General features: G+C 43.5%; 1 protein-coding gene across 1 annotated transcript in view; it reads left to right on the forward strand.

Moving 5' to 3' along the window:
* Positions 1–5,045, forward strand: part of LOC112620166 (S-adenosyl-L-methionine-dependent tRNA 4-demethylwyosine synthase) — a 254,738-nt gene extending 249,693 nt beyond the window's left edge. Inside the window, exon 16 of the mRNA XM_025378411.1 lies at positions 3,847–5,045. Within this exon, the coding sequence (XP_025234196.1) occupies positions 3,847–4,068 (222 nt within the window). The 3' untranslated portion in view covers positions 4,069–5,045. The remainder of the gene's footprint in view (positions 1–3,846) is intronic.
* The last annotated feature ends 10,818 nt before the right edge of the window (positions 5,046–15,863 follow it).

The raw sequence follows: 15,863 nt of genomic DNA on the forward strand, positions 1-15,863 counted from the left end.
GGCACATGTGGTTCAGTTTTGTCTTTTGGGTCTAGTGGCTCCATTCATTTCAGAATAACTTACTCTTAAGGACTGAATGTTTGTGGCCCCCCTCCCAGATTCATGGGTTGAGGTCCTAACTCCCAGTGCGGCTATATTTGGAGATGGGGTTTCAAAGGAAGCAACTGGGATTAAATGAGGTTATAAGGGTAAGCCTTGATCTGATAGGATCAGTGTCTTTATAAGAAGAGACATCAGGGCTGGGTGCGGTGGCTCACCCCTGTGATCCTAGCATTTTGGGAAATCAAGGTGGGACGATCACTTGAGGCCAGGAGTTCAACAGCAGCCTGGGCAAAATAGCTAGACCCTTTCTCTACAGAAAATTTTAAAATTAGCTGGGCATGGTGACATGTACCTGTAGTCTCAGCTACTCAGGAGGCTGAGGTGGGAGGATGGCTTGAGCCCACATGATTGAGGCTGTAGTGTGCTATAGTTGCACCACTGCACTCCAGCCTGGGTGTCAGAGTGAGAACCTATCTCTTAAAAAAAAAAAAAAAAGAAGAAGAGACATGAGAAGGCTCAAGTCACTTGCTCACTCACTTTCCATGTACATGTACCAAGGAAAGGCCATGTGGGACAGAGCAAGAAGGCAGCCGCCTGCAAAGACAGGAAGAGAGCCCTCACCAGAAACTGAGTTAGCCAGAACCTTGGAATTCCAGCCTCCAGAACTGTGAGAAAAGAATTTTCTGTTGTTTCAGCCACCCACACTATGGCATTTTGTTACAGCAGCCTGAGCTAATACTCCTGCTTTGTCCAGCATTTACTTGGTCTTCCAGTTAGTTTTTTTAGCCTTTGGGAATCAGGGCAGTAAGTTGTCAGATTTTAGCTTACAGTTGTCCTACCTGTGCAACTGAGATTTCTTCCATTTTAAACCAGAGTAGAGTTTTAGAGTCAAAAGAAACCAGATCTTTTAGTGCAGAAGTTTTCAAACTGCATTAGAAGTTAGGAAGTTGGTTTTGTGAGTTGCAGCCAGCAGTATGAAATGCATTGCCTGCAGTTTTGTGAAAGTTGTATTCCCAGCTTGTGTGTGTATATTTGCGTGTACTAGATCGAGATATAAAGTATATTTTTGAGTGTAGGTATGGTTAAAAAAAAAAATGCCTATTGCTCAAACTAATCCTTTCTCTTAGAACACCCATGGCAAATGATCATGTTAGAGTTTGAGGGTGAAGGAGCATCAGGATTATGAACCAGAGGGGTCAGACTTCAGACCTAGAAATCGAAACACCAAAGGGACACAAATAGGGAAGGAGAGAGTATGATCATCTCTTTCTTTCAGCAAGCAACGCTGGGATCCCCAAAAAGACTCCTCTACAGGGCCAAGCTTGTGTGATTTATCGCACATGTCCCTGTATTCCCCAAGTGCCTTGTACATAACCTCACTCACTATACATGCTATGTTGTATTAATAATTTTCGAAATGTATGTGACTAGGCGAGGTCCATAGTTGGCCCAGTTGGCCCATGTTGATGGATGGATCATCATTTTTGGCCTCATTTGACTGTCATACATGTTGAATTGCATGTTAATGTCATGTCAGTCACCCCAGGCTCGGTCAAGGGTGAGTGTCGTGCCTCTGTCACGAATACACAGTGAAGCAGTCCCTTCCACTCTGTGGAGCCAGTAGCAGCAAAATCCCATCGTGTCTCAAGATGTCAGTAGAAAGGGTGGAATTTTGATTCTTTCTATGCTCTTCTAGCTTTGTTAAGAGGTGAGGAAGAAGGGCTGGGCCCTCGCATGTCCTGAGTGACGGCATATGTTGTTAAGTTCATATATTCACAGAGCCAGCAGGTGTGGTGGGGTGGAATGCAGGAGGAAAATGCAGGGGCCATTATAGTATCTGTGGACATTCAGGACAGTGAGGTCCTGTGGCCGGAAAACTGACAGAAACTGTCTAACACGGGAACTATCTCACTGCAACCGAACTCACAGGATTTAGGAAGACTTCCCAGAGCAGAGGATGAAGGACGTGTGAGTTAGACAGAGGGAACAGCATGGGTGTCACCTGAGAGGGCCACAGCTCATGAAGAGATGCAGATTTGATACTCAGACTTTACATTCAGGATCATGGGAATCATTTCTGCTGTCGGCACAGTCTCAGGCCATCTGTGGGAAGTTGAGAGAAGCCACAGCTGGAATCAGAAAGTCAGTCAGCTGGAAGACGGTGGCCGCGGCCCAGAGGAAGGGCCTGCGTGACCAAGTCACGCCACTGGCAGCAAAAGTGCTGCCCAGGGAGAATCGATGGAGGTGTGAGGGGCCAGGGAAAAGGAGGTCACCTTTGACTCTGCAATTTTTGAGGCTCAGTGCCTGGGAATGACAGTGATTGCTTCCACAACAATAGACAACACTTCAGGGACAGTCTGTCTCGGGAGAGAAAATGATGGTGAGATATAAATTTTACATCGTGGGTTGCAGAGTTCACAGAGCTCTTGAGGCATCATTTCCAAGAATGGTCTTACTACAAGAAAACTTCTAATTCTTAGAGTAATTAAACTTTTCCACGCAGTCAGCATTTTCCCCCTAGAAAGCTCTTAGCTAGTGGGTAAAAAATCAGATGTCATTTAAATTCAGCATATTTTAATATTCTAAATTCAGGAGCCTATATATTTTCTTTTCTTTTCTTTTCTTTTTTTTTTTTGTGGCTAGAACAGGAAATTGTTCCTTAGTTCATTTGGTTAGTTGGAGTTTTTTTATTTTTATTTTTGAGACGAAGTTTCACTCTTGTCACTGAGGCTAGAGTGCAGTGGCATGGTCTTGGCTCACTGCAACCTCCACCTCCCGGGTTCAAGCGATTCTCCTGCCTCAGCCTCCCAAGTAGCTGGGATTATAAGCACACACCACGACGCCCGGCTAAGTTTTGTATTTTTAGTAGAGATGGGGTTTTACCATGTTGGCCAGGCTAGTCTTGAACTCCTGACCTCAGGTGATCCACCCGCCTCGGCCTTTCAAAGTGCTGGGATGACAAGCATGAGCCACCGTGCCCAGCCGTCAGTCAGAGTTTTTTAAAAGAGACAGTGGCATGACAAGTACTTGTCTGTTTTTGAGTCAGGTATCAGCGTATTAGTTAATACATTTACACAAATGAATGCCAAACAAATGCTTTGAATTAAAAGCCTTCACAGTTCAATTAGTATTTCCTTATGAGCCTCTTCAACTTTCTGTTTTCTTCATTCCAGGTCGTTATTCCACCGTGACTTTTGAGAAGCAATTTTCTTAAGAGAGTACAAATTGGATTATCCCCTCTTACTGAACTGAAATTCTTCAGGCTTTCCACTAATGAGATATCGTATCCATGTTAGGCCAGAAAAGCTAGTTTGAGTCATTTAGTTAGCATTTTTGAATTAGAAGTTATTGATAAAACCTTCACTAATACCTCAAGCCAAGTTGAGTCTAAAAAGGATTCCACGAGGTGCTGTTAACACAGCCTTGAAAATTTGTTTTGTAACCGATCATAAGCGGCAACAGCAGGAATTAGAGTGAATTTGAATTAGCCACATGGTAACACCGAAACATTTAACCCTGTGTCAGCGTGACTGCTTGACTGCTCGAGATAAACTTGACTTGTCTTCGGGGCCCAGCAAGACTGCAGGCCCAGGGTAAAGGAAGCTCTCCTGTGGTTGTGGCGCATCTTGCTTTGATAGGAAGTCATGTCTGGACCATGAAAGAGGTTTTTTTGTGTTTGTTTTTGTTTTTTTTTTTGATGTGATAGAAAAGATCAGACTTGTTCATGATTTTTAAAAGCATTCATTTTTTTTCCTAGGGATGTTTTTACTTCTGTCTTGACTTGACACATTTTTTTCTTTCCAGTTTAAAATTGGTGGTGAATGGTGGACATGGATCGATTATAACCGCTTCCAGGAGCTCATCCAGGAATATGAAGATAGTGGTGGATCAAAAACGTTCAGCGCAAAGGATTATATGGCCAGAACTCCTCACTGGGCATTATTTGGTGCCAATGAAAGAGGCTTTGATCCCAAGGACACAAGACATCAGAGAAAGAACAAATCAAAGGCTATTTCTGGATGTTGAGATTATCTGATTTCAAGGTACTGAAGGACAAAAACTTGGATGGCCTCAAAAGTTTCTTGAACACCACTGTGATTCTTCCAAGGACGAATTACATAAATTATACTTTCACACAAAGGAGATGATAAGGCAGTAAACACGGGGACACGGGGGACAGCATCCACACTCAGGGGGCCTGCGCCATAGCCCCAGTGTTTCTTTTCAGAACTCAGCCCCTTTCCTGATTTTACTTCTAAGAGGAAAATTATTTTGGGGAGGAACTACATGGTCATTATTAGAATTTAACTGATCGTTTTGTATTATGACTTGTAAGAGCTGCCAGAATGCCAGTCCCGAGAGTGTCAGACAAGGCAGAAATCTCTGGGCTTCTTCCTCTTACTGGGCCCTTGGATTTCACGGAGCAGCCACTTAGCATTGAATTCCACTACCCTGAGCTAAACGCGTCTGCGCCTTCTAAGATAAGAGCTTGATCCCTTTCCTCTATCTTAAGACAGCACCTCCTGAAAAGAATCGAAGTTGTCACAACTCTCAATTATTTTTAAATACTGCATAGACTGAGTTTTGGCTTATTACCAACCCTTCACAAAATTGCATCGGATCTAAAACTGCTAGATCTCATCTCATTCCCGTGTAAATTACCGCAGACCGCAGGGCTGCAGCGGAGCGAAGCTGTCTGCTATAAGAGGAGTGGCCATGTGAGGGCAGGGAGTCATTAGTCTCACCAACACACTTTGGACTGAAGAGGATTATTTGTTTTTGTTTAGGAAGTCACTGTCCGGGCCTCATATCACGACCAGATGGCGGGTCTCCGTCGTCTTTCGCTCCTGTGGCCCTCGCTGCTTTGCACAATCTGTTCTTTCAGGTTCAGCCGTTTTCAAATTGGAAGGATCATAAATACTCAAAATTGTTTTCAAGTTAGCAAGTTCTTTTAACAGTCTTTTATGCAAAAATTGAATTAGTAAAATAATCTTTTATAAAGACTTACAGCATGAGTTTTCTTTTTTTGAATTTTTATTCTAATTTTTGTGGGTACATAGTAGGTGCATATATTTATGGGGTACATGAGATGTTTTCATACAAGCATGCAATGAGTAATAAGCACATCATGGAGAATGGGGTCTCCATCCCCGCAAGCATTTATCCTTTGTGCGAAAACCAATCCAATTATACTCTTTCAGTTATTTAATTAATTAATTAATTAATTTTTTATTTATTTTGAGACCGAGTCTCGCTGTCACCCAGGCTGGAGTGCAATGGTGTAATCTTGGCTCGCTGTCACCTCTGCCTCCTGGGTTCCAGTGATTCTCCTACCTGAGCCTCTCGAATAGCTGGGATTATAGGCATGCACCACCACGCCTGGTTAATTTTTGTATTTTTAGTGGAGATGGGATTTCACCATGTTGGCCAGGCTCGTCTTGAACTCCTGACCTCAGGTGATCCTCCTGTCTCGGCCTCCCAGAGTGCTAGGATTACAGGCATGAGCCACCGTGCTCGGCCAGCCCTGCAGTTCTAAACCCTGTTAGACCCACCTTTTGTAACTCTATCCTCTATGCCGAATTAAAATTCATAGATATATAATCTATCTACCCAGTTGAAAACTGGGCACTTTTTTTTTTTTTTTTTTTTGCAACAGAGTCTTGCTCTGTTGCTGAAGCTGGAGTACAGTAGCACAATCATGGCTCACTGCAGCTTCAATCTCCTGGGCCCAGACAGTCCTCCTACCTTAGCCTCCTGGGTAGCTGGGACTGCAGGCGCACACCAAACTTAGCTACATTGTTTTGATGTTTTTTGTAGACACAGGGTCTCACTATGTTGCCCAGGCTGGTCTTGAACTCCTGAGCTCGAGAGATCCTCCCGCCTCATCCTCCCATAGTGGCTAGGATTACGGGCATGAGCCACCACACCCAGCCACCACACTTATTTCTCTCTCTCTCTCTCTCTTTTTTTTTTTTTCTTTTTTGAGATGGAGTCTCACTCTGTCACCCAGGCCGGAGCGCAATGATGTGATCTCAGCTCACTGCAACCTCCGCCTCCTGGATTCAAGCGATTCTCCTGCCTCAACCTCCTGAGTAGCTGGGATTATAGGCGCCTGCTACCACGCCCGGCTAATTCTTGTAGTTTTAGTAGAGATGGGGATTCACCATATTGGCCAGGCTGGTCTCAAACTCCTGACCTTGTGATCTGCCCACTTCAGCCTCCCAAAGTGCTGGGATTACAGCTGTGAGTCACTGCGCCCAGCCCCACCATACTTATTTCTAAATGGTAGAATCAAAATACTGTTCTGTATTGTTACATGGATCAGTAAATACAGGAAAAACCAATCGTTTTTCTCTCTATACTCACACCAGTCAGTCCTTCACTTCTGACACCAAATTTGTGGGGCTTTTTCCTATACCAATCAATTCTCTGACACCAGCCGGGCATCCTGCTGTTCAGTTCAATTCTGATGCTAATGAATTAACAAAGACTCCATGAATTAAGAGCTCAGTCCCAAGGCTGGGCACCCTGGCTCACGCCTGTAATCCCAGCACTTTGGGAGGCCGAGGCAGGCAGATTACCTGAGGTCAGGAGTTGGAGACCAGCCTGACCAACATGGTGAAACCCCATCTCTACTAAAATTACCAAAATTTGCCGGACGTAGTGGTGGGCACCTGTAATCCCAGCTACTCAGGAGGCTGAGGCAGGAGAATGGCTTGAACTTGAGAGGCGGAGGTTGCAGTGAACTGAGATTGCACCACTGCACTCCAGCCTGGGTGACAGAGCAGGACTCCATCTCAAAAAAAAAGAAAAAAAAAAAAAAAGGCTCAGTCCCACAAGACTGCGCCTCACTTCACACACCAGTTGCAGGTAGAGGGTCCCCAGGTTACCCACAGCTTCTGTCTGACATGGGCATAAATCAGAGGTTCTTCCTCTATAAGTCAGAGGAACCCCATTCTTAGGTTCAGTAATTTGCTAGAGTAGCCAACAACCCAAGAAAACAATTCACTTACTATTGCTGATTTATTAGGATTTTTTTTTAAGACAGTCTTCCTCCATTGCCCACGCCGGAATGCAGTGGTACAATCTCAGCTCACTACAACCTCTGCCTCCTGAGTTCAAGCGATTCCTGTGCCTCAGCCTCCCAAGTAGCTGGGATTACAGGCATGAGCCACCATGCCTGGCTAATTTTTGTATTTTTAGTACAGACAGGATTTCACCATGTTGGTCAGGCTGGTCTTGAACTCGTGACCTCAAGTGATCCGCCTACGTCAGCCTCCCAAAGTGCTGGGATTACAGCCTTGAGCCACCGCGCCTAGCTTATTAGGATATGTTAAAGGATACAAATGAACAGGCAGATGAAAAGATACAGAGGGCGAGGTCTGGGAAGATCCTGGGCACAGAAGCTTCTGTCCCTGGGGAGTTGAGTTGTGCCACCCTCCCAGCATGTTGACGTATTTACCACTCTGGAAGCTCCCTTGTGCCATAGTTAGTTGTTACAGAAGCTTCATCATGTAGGCATCCCGGCAGATTGGGGGTGGGACTGAAAGTTCCGATCTTCTAATCATGTTGGTCCTTCTGGTGGCCAGCCTCCATCCAGGAGCGCACGAGGAGCAAGCCCACTTCATTAGAACAAAAGATGCTCCTGTAACCTAGGACATTCCAAGAGATTTGGAGCTCGATGGCAGGAGCTGGGTCAAAAAGCAAATATGAGGATAAAAGATACACCCAGCATCCCTGTCAGTCAGGAGATTGCAAGGGTTTCTTTTTTTTTTTTTTTTTTGAACAAAAAGAAAACTTTTATTACACAATCAAACTTGAATGTGACATGCATCATAGTCAATCTGCTTAAGAGACTGCAGAGACAGAAAGATGGTCACCAAAATAGTCCACAGTAGAAGAATTTACAGCACCATGTCATATATAGTTCATCCTAAATTCACCTGGAGATTGAAGAGGCTATCTGTGTATGCTAATTGTTTTCAAAAGCTCTGTGCCAGGTACTGGGGACAGATACTAAATACCAAATATATATATATAATTAAGTCAAGAGATGGGATAGTGACAGAGTAGCACAGAAGTGTTATCTTTCTTGAAGTCACCAGGTCTTTTTTTTTGAGATGGGGTTTCACTCTGTTGCCCAGGCTGGAGTGCAGTGGTGACTCGGCTCACTGCAGCCTCCACCTCCAGGTTGAAGTGATTCTCCTACCTCAGCCTCCCGAGTAGCTGGGACTACAGGCGTCCGCCACCACGCCTGGCTAATTTTTTGTATTTTTAGTAGAGACGGGGTTTCACCATGTTAGCCAGGATGGTCTTGATCTCCTGACCTTGTGATCTGCCCGCCTCAGCCTCCCAAAGTGCTGGGATTACAGGCGTGAGCCACCGTGCCCGGCCTCTGATTCCATTAACTTTAGGTACCTAAATGAGTATTTTTCTTTCATCCCAGGAAATACTGATGTATTGATTCATATTTAAAGTAACAGCACATTAAACCCAGTTCACAGTCACAACAGAACATTTGAAATGTCTAAGGAAAACACAATGCAATCTACGTGAAAACATTCAGTAAGTTTGCTGAACAGTATAAAAATGGGAGCGAGGCCAGGTGCGGCGGCTCACACGTGTAATCTCCGCACTTTGGGAGGCTGAGGCGGGTGGATCACGAGGTCAGGAGATCGAGACCATCCTGGTTAACATGGTGAAACCCTATCTCTACTAAAAATACAAAAAATTAGCTGGGCATGGTGGTGGGTGCCTGTAGTCCCAGCTACTTGGGAGGCTGAGGCAGGAGAATGGCGTGAACCCGGGAGGCAGAGCTTACAGTGAGCCGAGATCGAGATCGCGCCACTGCACCCCAGTCTGGGGGACAGAGTGAGATTCCATCTCAAAAAAAAAAAAAAAAAAAAAAGGGAGCGAATGGGAAACCTGAATGTTCTAAGAAGGTGATTTGTTTGAAAAATAACATCCCAAATTCTATCAGAATTTCTTTTTAGAGCTTAAGCAAATGATTCTAACATTCAACTGAAAAATTAGCCGAACAGACAATAGTTAAGAAATTTTCGGAAAAAAATAACTATGAAGTGAAAGTTGGTTTATAAGATGTTAAAATGTGCTGCCTAAATCATTAAAATGAAACAAGATTGGTTCCAAAAAGGCAGAGTGGGGACCTCAGTGAACTCTCTCTCCCTCTAAAACAATGAAAATATGCGCCATACAACTAAAATAAACCAATTTGAGAATTCTGACAATCAACCGGAATTTCACCACAAACTGAAAATGATCTATCGAAATAAACCACTGAACTTCAGTAAAATTAGCAGCTGGCTTCTCAACAGAAAACATGGAGGCCAGAAGATAGGATGAATAGATGGTTAGCCAAAAATTTTCTATCTAGTTAAACCCTTTTTCAGAATTAATAGAGAAATGAAGACATTGCCAGATAAACAAAGAATTTGTCATTAGCAGACCTTCCCCAAAGAAGTACTAAACGGATTTTTTTCAGGCTTTAATAAGGACACCAGACTTTTTTTTTTTTTTTTTTTTTTGAGACAGAGTCTCGCTCTGTCACCCAGGCTGGAGTGCAGTGGTCTGATCTCGACTCACTGCAACCTCTGTCTGCTGGGTTCAAGCGATTCTCCTGCCTCAGCCTCCCGAGTAGCTGGGATTACAGGCGCCTGCAACCACACCTGGCTAATTTTTGTATTTTTAGTAGAGATGGGGTTTCAGCATGTTGGCCAGGCTGGTCTCAAACTCTGGACCTCAGGTGATCCACCTGTCTCGGCTTCCCAGAGTGCTGGGATTACAGGCATGAGCCACCGTGCCCAGCCAGAACACCAGACATTAGCTTGCATTCAGATGAAGAAATAAAGAGCAGAAGTAAGCATAACTATGTAAGTATGATGAAAGACAATATAAACAGTTTTATTTGTAACTTTTCTGTTTTAAAGGACAGCTGCCTAAAGCAATAATTATAAAACTGTGTTGATGGGCTTATAATATATAGAGATGTAATTTGTATGATAATAATAGCACAAGGGAGTGAGGAGAGAATAAAAGGTGTATTGGAGTAACTCTTGACTGCCACTATTGAAATTAAGTGGATATGAATCCAGAAGAGATTGTTTTAAGATGCTGATTGTAATTCCCAGGCTAACCACTAAGAGAATATATTTAAAATATATACGGTAAAGGAAATAACAATTTTAAAAGATACAATGGAAAATATCTGTTGAATACAAAAGATGACAGCAGTGGAGGAATAGAACAGCATAATCATAAGACATCAAAAAAAAAGAAATAGTAAAAATTGCAGACATTACTTCTACTTTATAGGTTACTGTACATGTGGATGGATTAAGCACCCCAATCAAAAGATAGAGATGAAAGAATGGATTAACTGTGTTCATTGCGGCACTATTACAAACCACGTGGAATTAGCCTAGATGCCCATTAACAGTGGATTGGATAAAGAAAATGTGATGGCCGGGCACGGTGGCTCATGTCTGTAATCCCAGCACTTTGGGAGGCTGAGGCAGGTGGATAACCTGAGGTCAGGAGTTCAAGGCCACCTGGCCAACATGGTAAAACTCTGTCTCTACTAAAAATACAAAAATTCACCGGGCGTGGTGGTGGATGCCTGTAATCCCAGCTACTCAGGAGGCTGAGGCGGAAAATCGCTTGGACCCGGGACGGGGAGGTTGCAGTGGGCTGAGATCATGCCACTGCACTCCAGCCTGGGCGACAAGAGCAAAAATCCGTCTCAAAAAAAAATAAAAAAGGCCAGGCGTGGTGGTTCACGCCTGTAATCCCAGCACTTAGGGAGGCTGAGGTGGGTGGATCACAAGGTCAGGAGATCGAGACCATCCTGGCTAACACGGTGCAACCCCATCTCTACTAAAAGTACAAAAAATTAGTTGGGCGTGGTGGTGGATGCCTATAGTCCCAGCTACTCGGGAGGCTGAGGCAGGAGAATGGCGTGAACTCGGGAGGCGGAGCTTGCAGTGAGCCGAGATTGCAGCACTGCACTCCAGCCTGGGCAACAGAGCAAGACTCCGTCTGAAAAAAAAGAAAATGTGGTACATATATACCATGGAATACCCCATAGCCATAAAAACAGAATGGAATCATGTCCTTTGCAGCAACATGAATGAAGCTGGGGGCCATTACTCAGTGAGCTGATACAGAGACAGAAAACCAATTACTGCATTGTTTTCACTGGTACACATGGACATAAATATGGGGACAATAGACCCTGGGGACTACAAAATGGGGGAGGGAGGAAGGGGAGCAATGGTTGAAAACAAACCTGTTGAGTACTATGCTCACTACTTGGGTGATGGGTTTAATCATGCCTCAAACCTGAGCGTCGTGCTCTATACCCCTGTAACAAACCTGCACATGTACCCACTGAATCTAAAATTTTAAAAAGATGATAAAATCGTTTAAAAATCCAACTATATGCTGTCTATAAGAGATACACTTCAGATTCAAAGGCAAATAGGTGGAAAGTTAAAGGAGGGAAAAAGATATCCCATGAAAGCAGTAACCAAAAGAGAGCTGGAGTGGCTATAGCAATATTAAAAATATGTAGAGACTTTTTTTTTTTTTTTTTTTTTTTTTGTGAGATGGAGTCTCATTCTGTCACCCAGGCTAGAGTGCAGTGGCACGATCTCAGTTCACTGCAGCCACCGTCTCCCAGGTTCAAGCAGTTCTCCTGCCTCAGCCTCCCAAGTAGCTGGGATTATAGATGCACGCCACCACGCCCGGCCAATTTTTGTATTTTTAGTAGAGACAGGGTTTCACCATCTTGGCCAGGCTGGTCTCAAACTCCTGACCTCGTTATCCACCCGCCTTGGGCTCCCGAAGTGCAGCAATTACAGGCGTGAAAAAAATATGTAGAGACTTTAAGATAAAATTGCTACTAAAAGCAAAGGACATTTTATAATGATAAGAGGGACCAATTTACTAGAAAGATATAATGATTATAAACATACATGCATATAAAAATAGAGCCCCAAAATATATAAAGCAAAATCTGATAGAATGTATACAAGAAAGGCCACAATAATACAGACTTACATCCCCCACTTCCAATAATAGATAGGAGGACTGGTCAGAAGACCAGCAAGAAATGGAAGATTTGGTCAACACTATAAACTAACTCCACCTAATAGACATAACAGAACACTCCACGTAGCAATACATTATTCTCAAGGGCACATGGAACATTCCAGAATAGACTATATGTTAGACTATAAAATAAGTCTCAGTAAATTAAAAAGGACTGAAAATATACAAGTTATGTTCTGCAACCAATGGGATGAAATTAGAAATCAACGACAGAAAAAAATGTAAGAAATTCACAAATATGTAAACATTTTTAAAAATCTTAAATAATCAATGGGTCAAAAAACAGATCATCCAGGGAAATTAGGAAATACTTTGAGATGGATGAAAATAAAAACACCACAATTTATGGAATACTACTAAATCAGTGCTTAGAGGGATATTTCTAGTTAATGTCTACACTGAAAAGAAGATATATCTCAAATCAGTAACCTAACATTCTACCTTAAGAAACTAGAGAAAGTAGAGCAAACGAAACCCAAAGCAAACAAAATGAAGAAAATAATAAACATTAGAGTGGAAATAAATACAGAGAAGGAAACAATAGAGAAAAATCTGTGAAATTATAGTAAGTTCGTTCTTTGAAAAGATCAACAAAATTGGCAACCCTCTAGTTAGACTCACCAGGAACAAAAGAAAAGATGCAAATGACTAAAATTAGAATGTGGGAGCACTGTGATGTTGGCACAAGTCTGAATATACTGAAAGTCCCCAAACTGTTGTGTACACTTTTTTTTTTTTTTTTTTTTTGAGATAGAGTATGGCTCTGTCACTGAGGCTGGAGTGGAGTGGCGCAATCCGGCTCACTACAACCTCCACCTCCCGAGTACGGACGATTCTCATGACTCAGCCTCCTGAGTAACTGGGACTATAGGCATGCACCACCACACCTGGCTAATTTTTGTATTTTTAGTAGAGGCAGGGTTTCACCGTGTTGGCCAGGCTGGTCTTGAACTCCTGACGTCAAGTGATCCACCCTTCTTAGCCTCCCAAAGTGCTGGGATTCACAGGCATGAGCCACCATGCCCAGCTCCCTGAAATGTTGTATACTTTAAATGGGTGAATCTTATGGTATGTGAATTTTATCTCAAGCTTTTAAAAAAGAATGAAAGCACAGAGGCAACTCTGAATGTTTATAAAACTTAAGATAAAGGAAGCACCCTAAATCAGTGGGGGTTTGGGAGAAAAGCATCATTGAGTTCTATTATATACCAAAACGAAATCAGGAGAAACAAAATGCTCAGAAGAAGGCTTACATAAGGAAGCTGTTTCTTGACTAGTCCTTGGCATCAGAATCTCCTGCAGCACTTGTTAATACAGATGACTGGGGTCAGCCCCAGAGTGTCTGATATCCTGATATCGTAGGTCTTCAGTGAGTAGAATTTGCATTTCTAAAAGACTCCTAGTGTAACCATCTAAGGAGTTCACCTTGCCCACTGCCTAGACAGAGCCAATTAATCAAGACAGGGGAATTGCAATAGAGAAAGAGTAATTCACACAGAGCCGGCTATGCGGGAGACTGGAGTTTTATTATTAAATCAGTCTCCCAGAGCATTTGGGGAGCAGAGTTTTTAAGGACAACTTGTGGGGTTGGGGAGAAGCCAGTGAGCCAGGAATGCTGACTGGTCAGAGATGAAATCATAGGGAGTTGGAGCTGTCTTGTTGTGCTCTCAGTTCTTGGGTGGGGACCACAAGATCAGATGAGCCAGTTTATTGATCTGGGTGGGGCCAAGTGATCCATCAAATGCAGGGTCTACAAAATATCTCGAGCGCTGACCTTAGGAGCAATTTAGGGAGGGTCAGAATCTTGTAGCCTCCAGCTGCATGGCTCCTAAACCATAATATCTAATGTTGTGGTTAATGTTAGTCCTACAAAGGCATTCTAGTCCCCAGGCAAGAAGTGTTCTGCCTTTGGGAAAGGGCTGTTACCATCTTTGTTTAAGCTATAAACTAAGTTTCTCCCAAGGTTAGTTCAGCCTACGCCCAGGAATGAACAAGGACAGCTTGGAGGTTAGAAGCAAGATGGCGTCAGTTAAGTTGGATCTCTTTCACTGTCTCAGTCATAATTTTGCAAAGGTAGTTTCATTAGATGCTGCTAATGCTGCTAGCCCCAGAGACCACACTTTCAGAACCATCCTGCAAGAACTCATAAAGGAAAGGTCGAAAAATCCTTAACTGTAGAATATGTTTAACCATCTGATATATCAAACATCACATAAACTCAAAAGGCAAAGACTGGGAGAAATAATTTGTATGAAGTGTGATAGACAAATCTTCAAAAACCTCATATAGCTGAATTTTAAAAATGTTAAGACTTGACTGGCTGAACGAACAAAGGACATGGGACATAAAGTGTTACCAGTGAGGACATACAGATGGCTACAAAATATGAAATGTTCACTTTTTCCAAGGAAATGCAAATTAAAAGAATATTTTATCCATCAAATTGAAACCACCTTTGCAAAAATTATATCAGTGAGAAAATTATGGCAGCAGGGGAGATCTGATCTAGCCGACCCCCCTCTTGACTTTAGCCTTCAAGCTGCCTTAATTATTCTTGGGATTAGACTAGGCCAACTTTGGGAGCCTTTTAGTTTATAGTTTAAATGATAATAGCTCTTCCCCAAACTCAACTGCCTTCGTAAAGCTAATGAGAGACCAGCAGGCAAGGAGGACAGAGAAGCCTGATTTCTACTATCTGTAAATATAAACAATTGCCAGCTGTTGTTCTGGAGGTCACAAGATACGCAATTTCTCCAATTACTCCTGCAGGTAACATCATTATTGTAGAACCTAAGACTGGCCTTTGAGATATCTTTTCAACACCTGGCTCTGTGTGGACCTGCCTCCTGCTCCTGTGGCCACACCCAGAAGTGACTCAGCACAAGAGGATAGCTTCAGCTCCCTAGGATTTCATCTCTCACCCCACCAACTGGCAGCAAGCACCCACTGCCTGGCCACCCTTATCCCTAGCTCACCAAACCATTTTTTTTTTTTTTGAGTCACTGTCTCACTCTGCCGCCTAGGCTGGAGTGCAGTGGCATGATCTTGGCTCCCTGCAACCTCCACCTCCTGGGTTTAAGCAATTCTCCTGCCTTAGCCTCTCAAGTACCTGAGACTACAGGTGCACACTACCACACCCAGCTGATATGGTTTGGGTGTGTCCCCACCCAAATCTCATCTCCCATAATTCCCACAAGTTTAGGGAGGAACCCGGCGGGAGGCAATTGAATCATGGGGGCTGTTTCTCCCACACTGTCCTCATGGTAGTGAATAAGTCTCACAAGATCCAATGGTTTTAAAAGGGGTTTCCCCTTTTGCTTGGCTCTCACTGTCTCTCTTGTCTGCCGCCATGTAAAACATACCTTTTGCCTTCCCCTATGATTGTGAGGCCTCCCCAGCCACGTGGAACTGTGAATCCATTAAACTTCTTTTTCTTTATAAATGACCCAGTCTCGGGTATGTCTTTATCAGCAGCATGAACATGGACTAACACTGGAGCGCGGCACACCTGGGCAGCTGCAGGAAGGCCACAGTGGCTGGAGCTGAAGGATGATGCAGAAAATGAAGGAAAGAGCCAGGCCACACGGGGACACCAGGGACACATAATGGGTGATGACTCAGGGAGACGGAGGCCAGACCTTGCACCCTCAGAGCAATTATGCAAAGGAACAACATGATTAGATTTGCATTTT

The sequence above is a fragment of the Theropithecus gelada genome, chromosome 3 (assembly GCF_003255815.1).
Source record: "Theropithecus gelada isolate Dixy chromosome 3, Tgel_1.0, whole genome shotgun sequence".
Taxonomy (NCBI): domain Eukaryota; kingdom Metazoa; phylum Chordata; class Mammalia; order Primates; family Cercopithecidae; genus Theropithecus; species Theropithecus gelada.